This window comes from Vulpes vulpes, chromosome 15 (assembly GCF_048418805.1).
Source record: "Vulpes vulpes isolate BD-2025 chromosome 15, VulVul3, whole genome shotgun sequence".
Classification (NCBI taxonomy): domain Eukaryota; kingdom Metazoa; phylum Chordata; class Mammalia; order Carnivora; family Canidae; genus Vulpes; species Vulpes vulpes.
In genome coordinates this window covers 2,242,779-2,265,555 of record NC_132794.1, presented here as the reverse complement: position 1 = coordinate 2,265,555, position 22,777 = coordinate 2,242,779, and the positions used below count along the sequence as shown (strand labels likewise).

General features: G+C 59.4%; 1 protein-coding gene across 8 annotated transcripts in view; it reads left to right on the top strand.

Annotated features, from left to right (window-relative positions):
• Positions 1–22,349, top strand: part of AGPAT3 (1-acylglycerol-3-phosphate O-acyltransferase 3) — a 133,157-nt gene extending 110,808 nt beyond the window's left edge. For all 8 annotated transcript variants that reach the window (XM_072739379.1, XM_072739378.1, XM_072739380.1 and 5 more), the window contains 7 exons: positions 6,142–6,311; positions 6,912–7,073; positions 7,995–8,148; positions 8,979–9,081; positions 11,531–11,606; positions 16,710–16,908; positions 17,485–22,349. In XM_072739379.1, coding sequence (XP_072595480.1) covers positions 6,142–6,311; positions 6,912–7,073; positions 7,995–8,148; positions 8,979–9,081; positions 11,531–11,606; positions 16,710–16,908; positions 17,485–17,573 — 953 coding nt within the window. In that variant the 3' untranslated portion in view covers positions 17,574–22,349. The remainder of the gene's footprint in view (positions 1–6,141; positions 6,312–6,911; positions 7,074–7,994; positions 8,149–8,978; positions 9,082–11,530; positions 11,607–16,709; positions 16,909–17,484) is intronic.
• Positions 22,350–22,777: the final 428 nt, after the last annotated feature.

Here is a 22,777-nt window from a genome sequence, read left to right as displayed (position 1 = left end):
CTGGCCGCCGGATGCTCGGCCCCAGACTCCTCCCTGGGTTGAGCCGTGTGACATTTCATCGTGTGACCGTTGGGTCCCACAGAGAAGGCAGCTTTGTGTGGTTTAACACAGTATTTTGCATTTTTGAGGACAAATGTAAACCCGGTTCTCCACCGCCCAGCCTTGCCTCATGCAGGCTTGGCCCGCGGTCGCCAGGGCAGCCCACAGGGCTGTCCGTTCTCTGGCGCATCTGTGAACATCCGTCTGTGAAAGAGAAGGACTCTCGCCCACCTTCTCATTCAGTACACGTGTGTGGCCATGTGCATCTGTGGCTAGTGTGCACCCGCGTGTGTGCGTGTCCGTAGAAAATCAGTCTGCACCTGCCGGATGGACGGACACGCCAAAGCTTGACGGCAAAGCCCGCTGTTGACGGAGCTGAGTGCTCACACTGGGGCTTCGGGGGACCAGGCACGTCCTAGGAGGGCGACTTGCCGGGGATGTCAGCAAGTCGAACAGCTATAGTTCTTTACCGTTATTCCACAAAATAAGAACGTTCCTAGAGACTTACCTGCAAAAGTACATATGTGCACAGATGCTCTCGTTTTATCATTTTTACATTAGCACAAACTGGCAGCAACCCAAGTGCCTGCTGGTGGAGACCAGGTATGGTGACTCCACCCGGTGGTGCCCGGCAGCCGGTACGAGCAGGGGCGGGCCTTACTGATGGAGAACCATCTTCAGAGCACATTTTAAAAAAGATTTTATTTATTTGTTCATGAGAGACACAGAGAGAGAGAGAGAGAGAGAGAGAGAGAGGCAGAGACACAGGCAGAGGGAGAAGTGGGCTCCATGCACCGGGAGCCCGACGTGGGATTCGATCCCGGGTCCCCAGGATCACGCCCTGGGCCGAAGGCAGGCGCTAAGCCACTGGGCCACCGGGGCTGCCCACGCTGCTGGTTATTTCAAGACAACACGTGTGACGTGCGCACATGCTGTCCGTGCCTAGAGGGTCGTCCAGAACCTGAGTATCCAGGGACCAGAGGAAGGAGGGACTTCTAGCTTTCACTTTTTTGTTTTACTTATTTGCTACTTACTGGGCTTTTTATTTTTTCCTTTTTTATCATTGACATTTATTTCTACGTCCAACTATGTACCGTTGACGTGTTTTAGCACAAGCCCGTGTTTCTTTTGCACTAAGGAAGGAACAATACCTGTTTTACGTCCTGCAGGAGACGGAGCGTCTCTTCACCCTCCAGCTCGGGAGCAGAGACGGGAAGCCCCCCAAGGAGGCCCGAAGGCCCACGACCTCCTGCGGCCTCTGCGGAGACCAGCGAGCTGGCCTGTAGCGTTCACTCGCCTTGCACGCATAACAGCTCTAGTTCCCAGGGTTTGGTTTCCTTTTTAATTTTTTTTAATTTTTTATTTATTTATGACAGTCACACACACACACACACACACACACACACACACACACATACACACAGAGGCAGAGACACAGGCAGAGGGAGAAGCAGGCTCCATGCACCGGGAGCCCGACGTGGGATTCGATCCCGGGTCTCCAGGATCGCGCCCTGGGCCAAAGGCAGGCACCAAACCGCTGTGCCACCCAGGGATCCCTTGGTTTCTTTTTTAGATGAAAGAGGGTGTGTGTGTGTGTGTTGAGGGGTGGAGGAGAATTAGAAATCCTGTTGTGTGAAACGTGCAGTGAGCTGCCCGTGAGCACACGTGGGTGCGACGAGTGCACAGCAGAAGGGCCAATACTAGTTACTGAAGAACTAAACTGTAGACTCCACCTGCTGCGGGGTCGTTGGGTCCAAACGGGTCTGACGGCTGAGCCCGGGGTGAAGCCGCCTTGTGGCTGTGTGGCTGCGTGCGCGGGGCCTAAGGGACGCTCTGGGCCCCCCCATCCCCTCAGCAGAAAGCGGGGTGCTGACGCAGAACCTCGAGCCTGCCTTCCAGGGCCCCGGGGGGAGGCAGCTGCAGGGCAGGGACCCGGGGCCGTGGCTGGGCGGGGGCAGGTGAGCAGCGCCCTTGGATCAGCCGATGGGGGAAATGCGCCCCCGCTGGGCTCCAGGAGCCTCACAGAGGAAGACAAGCCCACGGGCGCGCACGGTTGGAGGGCGACAAGCGAGCACCCGCAGTGACCGAAGGGACCAGAACGTCCATCAGTGACGCTGTGATGCTGGGGTATTGTCGAAGTGAACTCTTAGCAAACGGATGTGACATCACCTCAGAGCCAGCTCGGGGGACAGTGGGCACATGGGATGCAAGTGAGCGGCCCGGCCCCTGGAGGAGAGCGACCACGGGGCTGAACGACCGACGGGGGAGAGGCCAGGCCTGCAGGCGGCGGCGGAGGTTGCTCCTGGGGGCACGGAGACAGGAGCAGGAGACACAAAGCGACTCGCACCAGGGAAGTCACAAACCACGGAGACGAGAGCAGGCGTGGAAATACCCAGAAAGGAAAACCAGGGTGCCGGCAGGGACGGCGGAGGGACGGACGGACGGACGGACGGAGCGCAGCCTTGGCCCCGGGGCTGTCCCAGCCTTTCAACCCGGGGACAGGGCCTGCACCCCGCACGGCGGTCTCTCCCGAGGGTGACGGGAAGAGTGCGAGGCCGGCAGAGAGTGGCGGCGCTCACGCCCCTGGGCGCGCACCTGGAATCCTGGCGGAACAGGGATCTTTAGGAAGAACCAAGGGCGTCGTAAAGGTGGGGTGAGGCGCAGGGCAGAGACCTGGGGGGCGGGCATGGCTGAGCCGTCCTGTTCCTGATGTCGGTGCCCGTCTGTGAGGCTGCCACAGGCGGGGCCTGTGTGCGTGGGGAGGGCTGCAATCACGTCCTTGTTCTAACGCCCCGTGCCGCTGGCCGCACTCCTGCTCTCGGCCTGGGAGGCCCGGCGCCCTCCCGGCGGCCACCCCGAGCCCGTTCCCGGCCTGACCCTCGTCCCGCCCCTGGGTCCCACCAGCCTGGCCACGGCTGGTCCTTGGTGGCCGGAGGGGAGAGAGGAGAGCTGCGCCGCCCAGACTGAGTCCACGCAGAAGGTTGGGGACGCGGAGCGCAGCAGGGGTGGGTGCAGCGGAGGAGCTCGCTCACCTCGCGGGGGCCAGCGTGCACCTGGAGGAGGGAGGTCGCAGCAAGATCCGTGCTGTGCCCAGGAGCCAGGAGCACAGCTCCTGGTTCGCGATGCTCCCAGCTGGGCCGGGATCGCAGGCACAGACGGACGGACAGACGGACGCCGGGCCTGGCAGTCGTGCTCCACGGAGAGGCTGGCCGCCCGGCCTGGACGGAAGACGCAGCCATAGCCTCCCCGCGGCCACCCTCCCAGGAGCCGCTCTCCGGGACCCAGGGGGACTTGCGGTGTCTGTCCATCTGTCTTCATTTCTCCTCGCTGCCCCTCCCGGCCCAGAGCTCCATGAGCAAGGGAAGGTCCTGAGGACTGGCCACAGCGGGTGGGGCGGGGGGGAGGCCGCCCGCCTGTGCACGTCCCTCGTGGAACGCCAGCCGTGTCCTCCTGCGCCAACGCGCGTCCCACCGGCCCCCCACAGCCCCTGCCTCCTGCTCCGCTGTGCTTCCACGCGGCCGTCCGAGCACCGGGGGAGGCCGTGGGTGCTGGTGACGGTCTGGACGGCCTCGGGGTAACCTGCATAGCCCCGTGCCGTCCTGCTGTCCGCGGAGTGTGGTTGGGGCCTTGCCACTGTCTACGGCATGCTTGCCACAGCTACTCAGCGTGGGCCGTGGGCCGTGGCCCCACCAGGCGAGGCGAGCCCAGGACGCCGCACTCCTGAGGCCGTGCCCTGGGGGCCCGCGGCCTGTTCTGTGGGTTCTTTCCGGGAGGTGGTCAGGGAGACGGGGGGCACGTGGACGTGGTCGTATGTGCCAGCGTGAGTGAGGCGTGCGTTGTCAGGCCCGAGTGAAGAAACGGTTGCAAAAAATATCTTTTTTTTTAGAAAAAAAATCCAGTATCTTGCGTTAGTCCTGGAGATGCACGCCCTCTCCCCGCGTCTGTGGTTTCTGGGCGCCCCTCGGAAACACAGGACGGCTGGGAGAGCCAGCCTTCGGGGAGCAGTTCCGGCGTGGCGGGCAGGCCCCGGAGCCCCCGCGGGGTCCCTGTCACGGGGCCGCACGGCCGGGGAGGCTCAGGTGCGCCCTGCCCTCGGGCCCTTGGCAGTTCTGAGTCGGGGCGGGGGCTGAACTGGCTCCCCTCAAAGGAGAGGTGAGAGCGGATCTTCCCCGCGTCCCCAGCAGCACCCCTCGCGGGGCCAACGGTGGGAGCCCATGTCGCCCGGAGGACGGACAGAGAGGGAGAAGGCGGGCTGCACCCGGACGCCACTCAGCCTTTGCGCGGGACTGCACCGCGGGTGACAAGGCGACGCTCCTCGGGACGTCCGCTGAGTGAAAGGAGCCGGTCCCAGGAGGACGCGAGCTGCCCGCCTCGGCCTGTGTGAGGGCCCCGACGGCGGGGCTGCAGCGGCGCAGGGTGGCGGTGCCGGCGGGCCGGGCGGCCTGCGCAGAGGTCTGCAGGGGCGTTCTTGCCAGACAGCGGAACCCCTCCCCGCTCCACAGCGGCCTGGGGTGACCCAGTGCTCCCCGGGCCCCACCCAGGCGGCCCAGTGGGGTGTCTCCCAGGGGCTCCCCGGGGGCTGTGCCGCCCGCCCCGTGGCCTCGGCTTGCCCCCCCCCCCCCACTTCAACAGTTTTACGAGACGGAGTCACTCCTCGCACCGTGCGGCCCGTTCAGGGCGGTGGTCCTGGTGCCTTCACCCCAAAGGAAACCTGCCCGTTAGCGGTCACCTCCATCCCCCGCAACCCGTAAGCTACTTCTTGTCCGTGGACTTGGCCGTCGTGGACGTGGCCCACGTCCGTACACGTCGGCCCCGCAAGACCCACTCGGCGAGCACACAGTCGTCCGGGCGTGGCTGTCGCTCCGCGGGCATCTGGTTGCTCCTGCTCTGCGGCCGGGGGGTGGTGGTGCTGGGACACCCGTGCACAAGCGTTCGCGTGGACTCCTGCTTCCAGGGCTCCGGGCAGGCCCCCGGGGTGGCATCGCCGGGCCATCCCGCAGCTCGGTGTGGACGCCGGTTACCAAGGAAGAGCCGCCCTGGGCCACGGCAGCTGCCCTGTCCTATGTCCCCTGTGGTGCCGTGTGGGGGTGTCCAGGGACAGCCGTCCCGAGGGGTGCGAAGGGGCGTCTCCCTTGGCTTGGGTGTGCGTTCTCTGACACCGATGGTACTGAGCGTCTTCCCGTGTGCCCGTGGGCACCCACGCATGCTCTCTGGGAGCGTCCGTTCGGATGGTTTGTCTGCACCTGCGCCACTGTCCGGGCACTTGAATGCAGATGGAAGTGGCCGGGCTGGCAGGGTCACTGGGACCGAGTGCCCCTGGCGGGCGGCTTTTCCGCTCACCCTGCCCCAGGGTGCCCCCTGGGTGGAAGGGGCCGTGGCTGGTGAGGGTCCCGGTATCGTCTCACAGCCACACTTCTGTCCGGCTCCTGCCTGGAAGTGAAGGAGGGGGACGGACCCCAGAGGCTGCGCATCAGCCCCATGTCCGACCCCACCTTGGCCTGGGCTGCTGGAAGGAAAGCCACCATTGCCTCCTTTCTGCAAATGGGGAAACTGAGTCCCAGGCAGTCGGGTGTGGAGCCCGCTCTCCAGGCCCTGGCCTCCGTCCTCAGGGCCCAGCCCCATCAGAAGACGGATGGGCAGGTGTCACGGTCCTGCTTCCCGGTCTGCGTGGTCACCTTTCTCGGGACGCCTGGCCGTGGTGGCCGTGCGCCAGCGGGCGGGGTCAGCACAGCCACACTGGCGGCCCGGAGCTCCTGGGCTGGGGGCGCACGCACCCCTCCTCCCGCTCTGTTGATGAAACACGACAGTCCCTGGAGTCATCGTAGTTGGACCTGACGATGCCCACCCACGATTACGGTTTCCTCCACTTGTCCTTCCCGTTTGTCTTCATCCTGATTTTTGCTCAGAAAACATAATTATAATTTAGGAAAGTCAAACTCATGACACATGAACCGTCGGAGCTCGTTTCTAGCAGGAGGTCCCCTCCAGACAACGCCGCGTCGAGATGCCTGGAGCATGGGCTCAGCCCGTGTCCCCCGCCGTGGGGCCTGGACCCGAGCGCGGCCTCCTGGCCCTGCTGACTCTGCGCCCCTGTGTCCACAGAGCTGGTTATGCTTCTGGAGTGGTGGTCCGGTACCGAGTGCACCCTGTTCACCGACCAGGCCACGGTGGACCGCTTCGGCAAGGAGCACGTGGTCATCATCCTCAACCACAACTTCGAAATTGATTTCCTCTGTGGGTGGACCATGTCCGAGCGGTTTGGCATGCTGGGGGTGAGCCACGCGGGGACCCCGGGGAGGGGCTAGGGGTGAGCCACGCAGGGACCCCGGGGAGGGGCTGGGGGTGAGCCACGCAGGGACCCCGGGGAGGGGCTGGGGGTGAGCCACGCAGGGACCCCGGGGAGGGGCTGGGGGTGAGCAGTGTGGGGACCCTGGGAGGTGCTGGGGGTGAGTCACATGGGACCTGGGTTTTCCTTCCCTCCTGGTCCTGCCCCCAGTCCCTCTGAGCCGAGTCTGAGGTCAGGGTGGCCCTCAGCTCCCCAGGGCGTGTCTTGCGCTCCGGTTTCTCACATTTGCTCCCATGAGCCCTACACGCCCAGAGTCCCTGTAGAGCTCCCTTGACCAGCTGAGGCAGGCCGAGCAGTGTGCTGTGCTTGGCGGCCCAGGTGGGCCCCGGGCAGCCCCGGAGTGCGCACCCCTCCCTCCGCCAGGCCTGTGCCTCAGTTTCGGTGTCTGTAGCACAGCTTGCCTGCACCCTCGGGGTCTGCTGAAGGCAGCAGCTGTGCTCAGAGCAGGGCCTCCTCGCTGGCCGCCAAGCTGGTCCCGGGGCACCTGTGGGGGTCTGGACCCTCACTGACCGCCCCCCCCACCCAGAGTTCCAAAGTCCTCGCAAAGAGGGAGCTGCTATATGTGCCCCTCATCGGCTGGACGTGGTACTTCCTGGAGATCGTGTTCTGCAAGCGGAAGTGGGAGGAGGACCGGGACACTGTCATCCAGGGGCTGAAGCGCCTGTCTGACTACCCCGAGTACATGTGGGTGAGTGCCCCCCCCCCCCCCGCCCCGTCTCCTGGTCTCCTGACGCCCTGCAGCCCGAATGATTAGCTGTGAGCTGACGGGAGCTCCACGGGGAGCCAGGGCCCGTGCCCTCTGCATGGGGGGGGGGGCGGGGGGAGAACCCCTCCTGGACCACCCACTTCTGCCTGCCATGTCCTGACACGGAGCCCTGCTGAGGGTGCTTGGAGAGGGAGCCCCCTTCCTGCATCCCCGGCTCAGCTGTACATCTGGAGCTGCCCTGAGAGCAGCAGAGCGTGGCCTGCCCGGCCCCTGCCCAGAACCCACCCAGGCCCTCAGGGGCCTTCTCTGCAGGGAGCAGCTTCGGGGGAGCCAGGCTGCCGAGCCAACCCCGGGCACCCTGTGGTCCTGGGGATACATTAATGCTTCAATCCAAAGATTTACCTTCCTCTTAAGCACACCTGCTCGGCCCCTGGGGTGGGCCCTTCCTCACATTTTCCAGTCCCTTCCGTGAGTTTGATGGGCCAAGCATCCAAAATCGTGGCTGTCAGTCGATGAACATTGGTTCTCTTTCCAGCCTTTCTGGTCTAGCAGTAGCTCCTTGAGAACTGGCTCCTTCCTTGCACTTCTCACCCTCACGTTTAGGCAAATGGATAAAAGGCTCCCTGTTTTCCACGCACTGGTGGGAAGGCTGCTGCCCGGGGACACCTCCTGCTTCACTTCCTTCTGGGACGTTGTCTTGCAGCTTTGGGAATAAGCGCGATGCTGGTAGCTGTTCTCTGAGGGACTGTGTGTGGCTGGAGGGTGGGTTGCAGCCCCAACTAACATCGCCGCGTGAGGGATGCTGCACGCTGTCGTCTGTCCACCTCTGTGAGGGGGAGCCGCCCCTCTCCATGGAGCCGCCCGCCCACGGCCTGGGCTGATCTGTGTCCCCGTCTGTCCCAGTTCCTCCTGTACTGTGAGGGCACGCGCTTCACGGAGAAGAAACACCGCGTCAGCATGGAGGTGGCCGTCTCCAAGGGGCTGCCCGTCCTCAAGTACCACCTGCTGCCTCGTACCAAGGGCTTCACCACGGCGGTCCAGTGCCTCCGAGGGACAGGTAGGGGGCCGCCGAGCTTTCCCTGGGCTCCGCGATCAGATGCGCCACCGACGGGACCCAGAGGGTGGGAGTGAATGACACCAGGGGCCGGTAGGCAGAGTTGGCACAGCGACGGTCCTGGTGCTCCTGAGGTGACGAAATGCTGGTCAGTGCAACACCTGATGAATAAGTAAATAAGGAAAAATAAGGAAAAGGTCTGTGACCGAAAGCCTGAAAGGAAAAGACACGTGTTCTGATGACTCACCGAGGGGGCGAGATCAAAGGAAGGGACGAGGACAGGGCATGGAGGAGAGGCAGCCAGACAGTAAATCTGAGCACAAGTGGTCAGTAAAGGCGGTGACCTGTGTCCCCCCGACTCCGTGGGTGGATGAGCCCGAGGGGTAGGGCAGGCTGAGCCGTGGTGTGGGCTGAGCGCGGTGTGAGAGCAGGGCCAGGGTGAGTGGGGTCGGGTGAGCAGGGTGCAGGGTGAGTGGGGTCGGGGTGGGTGGGGTGCAGGGTGAACGGGGTGTGAGAGCAGGGCCAGGATGAGTGGGGTCGGGTGAGCAGGGTGCAGGGTGAGCGGGGTCGGGGTGGGTGGGGTGCAGGGTGAACGGGGTGTGAGAGCAGGGCCAGGGTGAGCGGGGTTGGGGTGAGTGGGGTGTGGGCTGAGCGGGGTGTGAGATCGGGGTGCATGGCCTGGTGGGTTTTGGGGCTGAGTGGGGTGTGAGAGTGGGGTCTGAGGTAGAGCAGGGTGCTGGCGTGGGCCTGGGGCTGAGCAGGTGCAGGTGCGGGTGCAGGCACGGGTGCAGGTGCGGGTGCCCACGCCCACCTGGGCTCCCCCACCCCAACAGTTGCAGCCGTCTACGACGTCACGCTGAATTTCCGTGGAAACAAGAACCCATCTTTGCTGGGAATCCTCTATGGGAAGAAGTATGAGGCGGACATGTGTGTGAGGTGAGCTGCCCTGCCCACCCCCCCAGCCCCCCGGGCCCTCCCGGTGCCCGTGGAGGCAGCCGGCTCCCCAGGACCGCACAGGTGGGGTGCGGGAGTGGGTGCAGGGTGAAGACAGAGTGTTCTGGGTGCTCTGAGGGAGGAGCAGCCTCTCCTGCCCGGGGGGGGGGGGGGGGGGCAGGGGGGGAGGGGCAGGAGGGCACATAGAAGTGTTTTAAGAGGTGTGGAGCTTCAGCTTGGCCGTGACTGGGCTTCCAGGCAGAAGGGCGACTGCTCCAGCCCCGGAGTGTGGGGTCCTTAAGTAAAGGGGCCTAGGACCTCAGCCCTCCTCGACACATCTAGTCGGGGCCTCCCGGGCCTCCCCTCGTCTGGCTCACCCCACTGGGACTTCCCGGTCGCTGGTTCCGTCAGTTGTGTCCAGGAAGGCCGAACCCTCCCTGGGGCATAGCTTCTGTTAGGTCCCGGGACTGTCACCATGTCACCCGACAGCACTGACTGGGCACCCCCGAGTCAGACCCGCCCTCAGGGCTCCCAGAGGCCCTCCTCATGTGAATCTCGAGAACACGAGCCGGTGCACCCCGCCCCCCCGAATCATCTCGGGAATGTGAAGAGTGAGCCAGGGGCTTGCTTCCCCCGCAGTGTGCAGCGCCCCGGCTGGGAGCAGGCGTAGGTTCTCCCGCCCGCCCCGGGATGCGGCCCGAGCCCCAGATCCCTGCCCTCAGGTCCCTAGAGCCAGCAGCGTCCCAGTGGCCTCCAGCCCTGGCCGTGGCTCTGACCAGAGCGCATCAGCTGTCGCCCCAGCCAGTCTGGGGGAGTGAGGGGTGGGCGGAGCTGGGGGATGCCCTGATCCAGCTCCAGGTGGTGCTCCAGCCACCCCACCGGGTTGCCCTGCCCCTCCGAGTGGACGGTCCCCTCCAGGAGAAGCCCCGTGCCTTACTCTGTGCGTTCCCCCTTTGTTGCAGAACTACACTGTGCCTCATCTTATTTTAACAGATATGTGCTCCGAACTTCTTAAAGCTTCGGTTTACTATTTTGTGATACTTACCATTCAGGTATTTTGAAGGAAAGCAATATCCCAGTGAGTCCAGCACATGCTTATAATCAAACAAGCCAAAGCTCTCACAGCCAGATGGAGTGTTGTGAGGTTCCCCGTGCTCATTCCGGCACCGGGCGCCCGCATCCCTGAAATGGCCGGAGTCCACTCCAGGACACAGATGCTCACCTTTTTATTTATTTTTTTATCATCATTTGAAATTCTTATTTTATATGTTCCATACTGCGTGTAATAGCCATTTAACACTAGGACCTGGGGGTGGTTATCTCCTACAGGATACAGATCCAAAACCAGGGGAGGATAGGCAAGTGGGCGAGAGGCCTGTAGACAGCCATACCTCCGTGGGCAAGCCCCTTCCGACCTTTGTCTCCTTACCTGTGGCGCCCCGGCTCCCAAGGTCTTTCGGGGTCCACAGAGTTAAAGCGTCTTTGTTCACGAGGGGGTGCACATCTCCTTCACTGCCTGGGAGCGTGCAGCAGAGCTTCCCTGAGACTGCATGACGTGCGGCACCAGCATCGCTGCCACGTCTGGCGGCGTGTGTCCCTTCTCACTCTAACTATGAAGATCAACAGGTGTGACCCATTTAAAGCCAGGTTTTCCATTTTTAGAGGCAGAGGGGTTAGGATCCCTTCCAACGCGGAGATTTTGCGGGGCTCCTCATGCCCTGGTGGGGGCAGCCAGATGGGAAGACTACCGCGATGGTCATTGCTCACGCGTGTCCCCGGTGGCCCCTGCTGGTGGGCTGGGTGCTGCGGCTGCAGGGGGCGGCCCTTCTGGCCCTGCTGGTCTCCCCAGGAAGATGCGGGCGCTCCTGGGCTGGTGCCCCCCCCCCCCCCCCCCCGGGGACTGGGGTCATGCGTGAGTTAGCATCCTCACCGAACCCAGCTGTTTGTGAGTCAAGATCATTAAGTCCTGAATCTCTATTGCTTTCCCCATTTGGAGCAAGTAGATTTCATTTGTGAAATATGTAATCTCTGCCCAGTGGAAGACCCTCTCAGTTTTGATTATTTCCAAACAACGAACCATTAAGAAAGACAGAACTCCTGCCGAGGCTAACAACTGCTCACCCTTCGCAGTGGAAACGGGGGCACGATCTGCTCCGTGAAACTGCTCGTGAGCACTGCCTGTGAAATGCGTCGGCTGTGCCCTGGAGAGGGACAGCCCCTCCCCCCCCCGCTTGCCCTCCGTGGCCCCCATAGTCCTGCGGGGCATAGGGAGTACAGCACTGTGTCCGGGTGAAGGCCTTTGACATGTGTGTGGCTTTAGAACCCAAGTGAGTCCCATGAGCAGAGAAAGTGGGGCCGGCGAGTCACCCTGCCGTGCAGTAATTTTTTCCCCTTCTCTGTTGATGCCATCCAATGGGTAAGCCACTTTGCTTCAATCTTCTTAACAAAACAGGAGATTTCCTCTGGAAGAGATCCCACTGGATGAAAAGGAAGCGGCTCAGTGGCTTCATAAACTGTACCAGGAGAAGGTAAGGGCGCGCGGTTTTCCTTTTCCCCCTGGGGGTCTCGTGAAGACGTTTCAGAGGGGGAGCTCTGGGGCAGGCGGGAGCTCAAGGGCTGCTGGAGACAGGAGGACCATGCGCTTATCAAACACGCTCTACATTCTTTCCAGTTTCTTCCATTTTTCTTAACTTGTGAGAAATCAACACAGTAGAGAAAATATAAAGGATAGTGTTCATACAGCCGTGGCTGATAGCATGTTATCACATTTGTTTTGTTATTTCATGCAAAAGAGCTAATAGAGCTACAGCCTACACGTATCGTGGGTGTGAGCTATACATCGGCGACATGAAGAGATCCTCATGTCAGCCACACTGGTCCCTGCTCCGTGTCCCCCCAGCACGCCCTCCCCTGAAACGTAGCGCCAGCACAAACATACAGGATGAGACGTCTTCATCTTCAGCATTGTGGGAGCCTTAGAGAATGAGAGGATCCTTTCCATGTAGGACAAATATCTTTTTAAAGGCCCTGGTGATCTTTTAAGAAAAAATAAGGGAAATCTCTAAGGGTCAAGAAGAAGATGGAGCTGAAAATCAGATGCTGAGCCTGTGAACTGGGAGTGGCACGCTCCACCAGTGGCATTTGCAGGTCCCTGTAACCTGGACTCTTGAGTTTTAATGCCTACCCAGAAACAGGAGATAAGGGTTTGACCTTGTTCTAGGCAGGAACGCTCAGAGTTTTTCCCTTGCATGGTTGACAGAAAGAAACTTACCTGCCGGCACAGGGAAATGGCTTTGAGCCTCACCCTTGTCCTCTTGGTCTCAACAAGGTCCCCCTGATAACTCATAGTCACAGGTCGGCCCTCAGATGGGTTTGGGGTTTGAATTTGTACTAGCCGTGTAGTTTAAGGAGAGCAAAGTGAAAATACCAGCACAAGGAGCAGTTCTAGGCAAATGACTCCAGAGTCCCCGGAAGAGAAACAGTCCTCTAAACCTCAGCTGCTCGAGATTTCCACAGCAACTCTGCTGGCGATGAGCGTGTCAGCAGACACGTGCACAGGGTGCGCAGACACAGAAGAGATAGACTCTCCAGAGACAGTCGCCAAGGGAACTATCAAACCAACACGAACATCAGTATTCTCGAAGTGATTGGGCACAAAGGAGTAATGGAAAACAAAAGAGCAACGCTTACAGGAAGTCAGGTTTGAGAAAAACCAAGTAGAGTGTACAGGCAGGAGAAATGTGGTCGTTGACAGGAAAGTCTTAATCGATTAAATAGCAGATTTGATATGGCTGAAGAGAGAGTCAGTAAACTGGAAGATTGAGAAGAAATTACTCAAGATGTAGCGCCAAGGAAAGGAGAACATAGAAGGAAGTTGATAAGACATGGACAATGGACTGAGAGGCCCCAGAGGTAACTCCTGGCAGGTCCAGAGGGAGGCAGGACTGGTGAAGAGCAGGTGGCAGAGACAACGACCACACAGCTTCTGGAAGTCATCAGGTTCAAGAAACACAAGTCTGGAAGAGGGTAAATAAAAAGATATCCACCCCCTACTTACCAATGAGATTGCAGAACACTGAAGACAACGAGGCGATCTTAGGATAACTGCAGAGTAGAGACATACTCCCCGCCAGGGAATGGCTGTGAAGTTGATGTCAGACACCTATCAGGGCCCCTTATAAATGTCCTACGTACATTTTATTTTCTTAATCATCACACACGCTGCCGTCCACACACATAACACGTGCATACACACGTTAGAAAGAGAGTCAGCCCGGGGAGAACAGAACAAAGAAAATAATGAAAATAGCATAAATCATTTTAATGGAAAGCAAAGCTACCAAAGAGTGAATCAACTGTACTAAACGCTTTTCCTTTAAAAATACTAATAAAATAGAAAGCCGTGGTCAGGACTGACTGGTGAGAAGAATGGCAGCGTCAATAGGAACGAAAAGGTAAGCCCACCAGAGAGCAGGGGGAAGCGATATGAGAGTAGCACCGCTCACTTTAGGCTCACACACCCGAAAACTTAGATAAAATGTATGATTTCCAAGAGTAACTCTGCAGAAGAAAAATAAAGCCTCCGTGAAGAGGAAATGCAGCGTATGCGTCCACGTAGATAGAACGGGGTGGGGGTAGCTGTTGAACACACTAGATCACAAAGGAGAGCCCATCGCGGAGTCCAGGGCGTCGTCTGAGAGTTTGAAACTTACAAGAAACAGTGTTGTTCAACGGAAGATGAGACATAACCTCACCGTGCGTTAGTAGGAAGTGGGACACTGTGCGTGTGTCTTCGTGTGCTGCGCTTCCGTCAGAATGAACAAACCATGTGTCAGCAACGTAACCAGATCGTGGGGACATAATGTGCAAACCAAGATGGCCTCAGTGTGCGTGTCGTACGTATGATGCTCCGTGAGGAAGGGGGCACGGTGTGTGGGCAGCATGTGCACTGTGTTCACGCACACGTGCCTGCCGAGTGCATGTGCGAACGGGCCAGGGCGAGGAGGGGCGGAGTGGCCCAGCCGGGAGCACGGCAGCCCCAGGAGGTGATGGAGCAGGGGCCTCATCTCATCCCAAAGGTTCACTTTCCAAAATCATCTGACGCAGACACAGCAAGTGACACACAGTGACATATATGACTTCTCAGGGTATTGTGATGTTATTTGACATCTTTTCCTATAGTACTGAGACATAGGATAGTATTTTCAGTTGTCTTTTGTGTCACTTAGAATGTAATTCACATGAAGGACGCCACACTATGTGTGATGTCATTTCTTCAGTCCCCATTGAGTTTATATCTGTCAACATTAACATAAACATATTTAATTCACTCCTTTTATTTTTTTAAGTTTTATTTATTTATTTTAAATTTTATTTATTTTAAATTTTAATAAATTTTATTATAATTTAATAAATTAATAAATCTAATAAATTTATATAAATATAAATATATATTATATAATTATATATTATATAATATATAATTAATATATAATAATATATATAATATATATTATGTATGTATTATATATAATAATATATATAATATATGTATTAATTATATATAATTATATTATATAATTATATAAATATAAATATATAAATAAATTATTTAAAATAATTTAATAAATTTTAAATTTTAATATTTTTTAAATTTTATTTATTTATTTATTTATTTATTTATTTATTTATTTATTAAATAGAGAGGGAAGTGTTGAGGGAAGAGAGAGAGAGAGAGTCCTAAGCAGACTCCACACCCAGTGCAGGGCCCGATCTAGGGCTCGATCCCATGACCCCAAGATCACGACCTGAGCCGAAACCAAGAGTCAGACCCTTAACCAGCGGAGCCACCCAGGCGCCCATTGGTAATTGAAGTGAACTCTACCCCCAACACGGGGACCCACTGCATGCTCCACTGGCTGAGCCAGCAGGCGCCCCGACTCATTCCTCTTAAGTGCACTATTTCAGGACTCACCACGGGGTGACCGCCGCTTAGGCCCCTCATCTTGCTGTCTGTGGACAGTTAGCTTCTGTCCCGCTCTGTGCCGAGCGTCTCTCCAAGACACTAACGCTGAACCTGCAGAAGTCGCCTATTGGCACTTGGCGAAATGTCTCCCGAGTCGTGCCTCAGAGAGACTGCACAGGTCGCGTCCCGTAGCTGAGCACGAGGTGCCCCTCGGGTGCCCGTCTTGTGAGCACAGGGTCTGAATGGCCCCCTGCCAGGCCAGACGCAGACCCCGCGGGGACCAGACTCGGCACTTGGACCCTCATGCGACATCGGCCTCCCAGAGGCGTTGACAGCTTGCGCCGTCGGTTATTTACCAGTTAGCTCCACATAACCTGATGATGTGGCGTCATCAACAGGCCACAAAGGTCGAGCCGTGCGGTCTCCCCAATCTGCAGATGTGGAAGCTGACCTGGGGGTGCTGGGGGTTGCAGGCCTGTTGACCCCACCCCTGCTGCGTGCGTGCCCCGCGGTCAGGGAAGGCGGTGGTGAGGGAACTGGGACAGAGTCCTGAGTCCCGGGCTCCCACCTCCTGGGCACTCGAGTGGGGGCCACGGTGGCCGAGTGCCCGCCAGGCCTCGGAGGGGACGCGGAGTGGGCGTGGCTAGGCGGCCTGGGGCTGTCCTGGCAGAGGCTTGCCAGGGGAAGGAGCAGAGGACGCGAGCTGTGCGAGCAGCCCCGAGAGAGCCCCTCGGCGGCCGGCCCAGCGTTTCCTGTCCCGGAGCTGGTGTGAACGAGTCTCACTGCCCCCTGTGCTGCGGGCAGGTGCCGCTCCCGGACATGCTTGGCAGACGTGGCACATGTGTGTGCACAGCAGATACGCCTCCCCACCCGGGTCCTGCCTGGAGGAAGCCACGGCACAGCACACGCTCACGCTGTGGCGTCCCAGGCACCGGGGCTCTGCGGCAGGTCTGTCCTCCCCCACCCTCCCCAACGCCGCAGGCAGGACCCCGCCGCCTCGCCCGGCCTTGGGTGTGGGACTGAGCTACCTGCACATCAGGGCAGGTGGGGGCAGGGGGCTCCAGAGGCCCCTGGAACATGGGGGTGCCCGGCCCCAGGCACAGCTGTCGGGCCGCAGAGCAGTGCGCCGAGGCGAGGGGTGCGGCCCTTCCACCAGCACGTGCCGGGGCTGCTGGGCCCCCAGCCCCCCACCGCATCAGGAGGTAACGGGAGCCAACGAGGGGCCCCCCCAACACGCTGTCATGGGGGCTGGAGGTACCTGTGTGCCCCCAGCTTTCCTCGAGCTTCCGTGCTAGCAGCCCTGGTCCGGCAAGGGTCCTGCCCTCCCCCACCCGCTGCACACGCCGTCGTCACCTCATCTACGTGGAGCTTTGATGAGTGACGTCATTCTCATCATCAGCACCCCCCTCTCGTGTTAGAAGAGCATTCGGGGCACCTGGGGGGCTCTGTCGGTGGAGCGTCTGCCTTCGGCTCAGGTCGTGATCCCGGGTCCTGGGATCGAGTCCCACATGGGGCTCTCTGCTCAGCGGGGCATCTGCTTCTCTCTCTGCTGCTCCCCCTGCTTGTTCTCTCTCTCTCTCTGTCTCTTCCTCTGTCAAATAAATAAATAAAATCTCTAAAAAGAGAAGAAGAACATTTAAAGCAGCCTTGTTCTCGACTCTTCCAGGACGCCCTACAGGAGATGTACAACCAGAAGGGCGTGTTCCCGGGGGAGCAGTTCAAACCCCCCAGGAGGCCGTGGACGCTCCTGAACTTCCTGTCCTGGGCCACAGTCCTCCTGTCTCCTCTCTTCAGTTGTGTCTTGGGCGTCTTTGCAAGTGGCTCTCCCCTTCTGATCCTGACGTTCCTGGGGTTTGTCGGGGCAGGTAACGAACGTGAATAACGCGGCTCGGGGGGGCAGGGGGGGTCTCCTGAGCACCTGCCACTGTGCCTGAGCCTGGGAGCCGTCGAGGCGGCCGGCTCATAGGGAGCGGGTCCACCGGGAGTCCTGGCTTTGGAGAGCGGCCTCTGCCCTCTAGGCCGCGGGGTCGTGCAGACCGCAGCCCTGTCCCCGGGCTCCCTGCAAGCTGACCGGCCACCTGCTCTGGCGAAGCTGTGCCGAAGCTGGATGGGCGCCCTTGGGAGGGGCCCTGGGCTGCTGAGTCTGCACGGTGGTCTGAGGGTCTCTGCGCACGTGGTCATTACAGCCCAGCACCCGACCTGGGCGCCCAGGGTCCCTCACGGAACCTTATCAGATGGACACCCCGTGTGTCCCTGGGCACCTGGCAGGGCACTGCAGCCCCAGGCCCACGCCTACCTCGCCCCTGCGGTGGGAGTGGGGGGGTGGGCTGGCCTGCTGTCCCCCCGGGAGCTCTGAGGCAAAAGGTCCGGGACCCCCCATGTTGGTTTTTCCAGTTGGACGGCGAAGCGATCGGTCTAACCTCCTTTTTCCTGTTTTAAAGCTTCCTTTGGAGTCCGCCGGCTAATAGGAGTAACTGAGATAGAAAAAGGCTCTAGCTACGGAAACCAAGAATTTAAGAAAAAGGAATAATTACTGGCTGTGATTGCACATACAGAACCTGACGGTGGTATCCAATTAACTCAATTAAAAGCAGAACAACACACACAGATCGAAAAAAAAAAGACCCTTAGAAACTATTTTTCTTATTAACTGGTGACTAATACTGACCAGTAAACCTTGAGCCAAGAGTGAAGCCGGCGGAGGCCCGAGGAGGAGTCCAGCCGCACCCCTGCGCAGGGGGCGAGAGCCAGCCGCGGGGCCGGGCACTGGGGCGGCGACAGTGCGAGGGTGGGGGGGCCACTCCTGGGCCACGGGTCCCACCCCGATGTCATCTCCAGAGAATTCTGGCTGCCAGAGGGAGCCTTCGGATGCTTTCTCTTCTTAAACTTAGATCCCAGTTTTGGTTTTTATCGGTTATTTCGGGACCTCATCCTGGCCCTTCGCCTCCTCCTGCCCTTGCCCCTGCCCTCCCGGCAACGGGGACACGTGCGTCCCAGGCCCCCAAGCGCCCGCCTGTCCCGCCCAGCCCGGCACCGGCCCTTCACTTCCAGCGGCGGGGTGGGTGCGCAGAGCGTCCCTGGGGTGAGGAGCCCTCGCCGAGTGTCCGATGCGTGGGGAGCCGCAGCGCAGCCGGGCACACCCGTCGCACGTTCCGACCACCTGGCCCCGTGTGTCAGTACTGTGTTTCTGTAGTGGAGGCACCCCCCCAGCCCCCCGAAGCCTTCTGTCCCCGTCTCCTCGTGGCCACAGGCGGCAGCCCTCTACGGGGCCCTGCCCCCGGTGCCAGGGGAGGGCTGCCCTGCAGCCCACAGGGCTCTTGGATGCTCCTTAAAGGATCGCCGCCGTCGGGCCTCCCTCCTGGAGGTGCTTGCAGACCGTCCGCTCCGAGCTCGTTGGCGTCTAGAGGTTTTGCTTCTACAGTTGGTCCGTGGAGGGCTCTCAGCTCCCCGGTGGGCAGGAGGTGGTGAGCCTCTCCGGGTTGTGCCACCCTCTTTCCCAAGCGGGCGCCGGGGTCCGGGGTGGGGGGCAGGCGGGTGTCCCCCCGGGTGCCCTGGGGCACTGCTCCCCGCAGCTCCCCCCACCAGGGGGTGTCTCTCCGCATCCTGACTTGGGCCACAGCCCCAGGGGGGAGCTGCATGTTCTGTGGATGGAGGCGTGGGGCTGGGGCCGCCGGGCGGGTGGCAGGAGGGCCCTGGGGAGACCCCCGGCTCCCGGGGCGCAGCTTGCCCGCCTGCGCTGGACTTCCTCCTAAGACTGCCCGTGTGCTGTTCTCCCATCACACTCCGTGCGGCCTGCTCAGCGAGGGGGGAAACGCGGGTGTCGGGGTGTCAGCTCTGGCGCCCGGGGCCCACATTCCAGAGAGAGGCAGCTTGAATTTTCCAGGAAAAGAAATGGAGGGAAGAGGCATGGGAAGAAGATAAGCTAAATTAGACAAATAACTATGCATCAGCCCTAAGTCTGTATTTTGGGAGGATTTCTTGAGAGAGCACCTGCTCTTTAGAAGGGGGACCCTGCGGGATTCCGGTGGTCGCTGTGGGGAAGGGCACGGGCATGGTGAAGGTGACGGTCCCTGTGAGACTCGGGGCCGAGGCAGCTCCCCCAGCTCAGAGCCCGCAGGCAGGGAATCACCGCCTGGGGCTCCCCGCCGCACCCCCCCCCCGGCCACTGGGCTCTGCCCCCCGTGTGCGTGTCACTCACTAACTTCTGGGACATCCCGTGGCCGCCGCAGGGCACAGCTGTGCACCTGCGTTCCCTACCAGCCGTAGACGTAGGTCCCACCGGTGGTGCCCAGCTCTCGTTGCCGGGATCCGTGCTGTCCCCCCAAAGCCTGTGCGCCGGGGAGCCCGGCCGGAGCCACCCAGCGAGCCGCGGACGCCCGGGCCAGCGCAGGTCTCCATCTCAGTGATCCCCTTCTGATCTAACAGATGAGCTTGTGCACTTGATGCCAAGACTTTGAGAGCAATAAAAACTACACCATGAATGTTTGGGGTTTTTTTGTTTTTGTTTTTGTTTTTGTTTGTTTTTTGTTTGTTTTTTTTTTTGGTTTATGGAGGGGGTGGAGTTGCTTTTCATCCACTTCAGGAGGAAAAGGGAGAGGGAATTCCTTTACCTTTTAAAATGAATAAATCAGGATAGTGGTTTTCTTTTCTCTTTATGCCCCGCAACTGAGCTTCACGTGTTGCTGATGTCAGTCACGTCCAAACAAAGGCCAGACGCTTGGACCGTCGGGTGGTTGGGGTGCACTCAGGCCCCACGCCCTGAGCACCCCCCGTGGGCACCCCACGGGCTGAGCTCTGAGCTTGCAGTCAGCACAGGCCCGTGCACGGCGAGTGGAGCTGGGGTGGCAGTCACCACCGCTGCGACCAGCCAAGGAGAGGACCACCGGTGTCTGACTCCCCGGTGAGGTTGGGGGGTTCCAGGGCCTTCTCAGGCACCTGTGGCTTCACCGCGGCTTTGTGGCAGCCGCGTGACCCGGGGACTCTGCGGTATAGTGTGGGCGACCGTCCCCACTGCGCGCAGCTGAGGCGGCGTTGGGGGAGGGCCGAGCAGGTGGGAAAGGAAGCATGTCCCCGTTGGCCATAGTCCAGAGCAGGAAGGGAGCCTGGCCGTCCTGCGCTTGGTGGCGGCACGTCCGGTGCGTGGTCCTCCAGAGGCGAGTCTAGTTGAAGAGATGACTTCAACATCCAGCCCCCTGAGCAGCAGCATGAAGCAGTGTCCACAGCACCGTGTCGTACACAAGGCCGCAGCGGTGCCCGATGGATCTGGAATCTCCGCGTGCCCGTCCCTCCTGCCCCCCCCGACCCCAGGGCACGCGGAGCTCCCCTCCCCCTCGTTTGCTTACTGAGCATTGAAGTCCATCAGCTCGGGAGGTGTCTGCAGCCCGGCCGCGCCCACGTAGCTGCCGCTGGGGGTCAGATCCGGGTGAGGAAGTCGCGCTCTGCATGTCGCCTTGTCTCTGCTGAGACCCTGCTAGGACAAGCCCAGGAGAACCTTTCCAGCCCGCTGATTTTTCAGCTGAACTGTTCAACCTTGTGTCGACTCATGCCTCCGGTTCCTCGCCGGTACCTGCATGCTTTCCGCAGCGCGCCGTGCTCGGTGTTCAGCGGGGTGACGCGGCCTCGGACCCTCCGCAGTGTGACCGGGCCTGGGGCCGTGGCGGCGGGCCTCCTGTCTGGACGCAGCCCGCCCCCGGGCCGTGCACCTGCCCCTTCCTGTAGCAAGCGAGCCCCTGCAGAAAAGCAAGCCTCTGCCAGCACCTGGGCCCTGGGGCCACTGGGGTCACGCAGACACTCAGGCCCCACGTTCTCGCCCATCAGGGTCAGGGCACAAAGCCGCAGGGATGGGTTCAGGGTAGAAGATGTCACAGTGCGTTCTGCTCCACCGAGGGGTGGCCACACACCCCGAGCATCTGCCGCTGCCCGATTCCGTGCCGTTGCCAGAAAGGACCAGAGCATTTTTAGGGCCCCTGGGACGTGGCCAGAGAAGCTGACCCGCATAGTCTTTTCAAAGACCACTGAATTGCTTAAAATTTTTAAGCTCTGTAATGACAAGCCCACCTGGAGCTTTCTTTCCTCATAGACTTCTCAATTTCTTAACTTTCTGTTGCAAAAGCCAAGGGACAAAGTGGAGCTGTGAACAAGACACTGAGATGCACTGAGCCGTGTTACATTAAACCAGAGTTACTGGATGCAACGCAGAAAGGCATCCGATCCGCTTGTATTTATTGTCTCAGACCCGTAAGACTCGTACGTTGTGACAATCAAATGTGACTTGCCCAAACGCCGGGAAATCGCACTGGCTTCTTAATCGTAAAGACCGTCCGCAAGTACTGCAGCCGTAATCGGGCGTCTCTGTCCTTGGAGAACCACGCGGACCCCTGACACGACCCGTGTGACGGCCGCCGGGGTTCTTTTTCTATTGCGGATGCTCTGTCCTACCTGACCGTTGGCCAGTTTCAAAGAGTGATGAATTACATACAGGGTGCAAATGTATTATACGGATGTTTCCTTTTATACACTTAATTTTTACAAATTTTGCTACTCACGAGCTTTATGTAGTTGAGAATAGCAGTATTTTTGGCCTCTGGGAGCCTGTGGGGGTGGGTGGGGATGGGCGGGGATGGGCGAGCCACCTTAGGTTTTAAATGCCTGTGTCCCAGACACGCGGCCGTGTTTGCTGTGCTCTGTGGACATCGCTTTGTACGTGGGCGTGCGTGAACCTCCTCAGCAGGGGCACACTCCAGGTCAGATGCTGCAGGCACCGTGTGTGTTTATTAACATTGCTGCTGCCGTAGAGAGGGAGAAAATGTCCTCAGCATGAACAAGAGCCACCGTGTCCTCCTCCTGTCCCCTGGTGTCCAGCGTGCTCAGGTGCTCCCCGGGGGAGCAGGGGACCCCGGGCCACCCACCCGCACGGACCACCCCGGGGTGACCGCTCTCTGGGAGGCTGTCCTGCTGGTTGCACTTTTCAGGCTTCTCCATTTCACGTAAGATGCTTTTGGAAGGGGAAATCGGGACGGATGGTGACCACCTGGCAAGGGCAAAGGACAAGATCAGCTGGTGCACAAAGTGCTAAGTGACCCTCTGCCTGCAGACGGGTCTTAAAAGCCATCAAGAACAAAAAGGTTTTCCAAAGTAGGCATGTATATATCAGAAATTATTTTTTTGTAACAACAAATTAATTCTGTGGAGAAAAAAATCAAGGACCACTTTTTCTTCTTTATAAAGAAAAGAACTCTTGTCAGAACCAAGAGCTATTCCAGGCTCTCATTTGTCTGTCTTGTGAAAATAAATCGAGCTGAAAGAATTGTGGTGTCACCTGTGCTGGAGGAACAGCCCCTGGTGATGTGCTTTTCTGCTCTGCTCTGTGTGGCCGCAGCGCTGGGGACGCTCCGCTCAGGCCGCCTGAGACCAGGCTCGATGGGCTCTCCCGAAAGTCCCACGTCTAGGCTAATTTTTTAAAATATTAGTCCTCGGAGGGGGGCCTGGGTGGCTCGTTGGTTAAGCATCTGACTCTTGATTTTGGCTCAGGTTGTGGTCTCAGGGTCAGGGGATCAAGCCCCAGGTCAGGCTCCGTGCTCAGCAGGGAGTCTGCTGGAGGGTTCTGTCTCCCTCACCCTCTGCCTCTCCCCCCTCATGCACTAAAATAAATGATTTCTTAAAAAATTAAAATATTAGTCCTTAGAGTACACAAATGAGCCAGCACGTGCACGCATGCACCCGCACACACAGCCA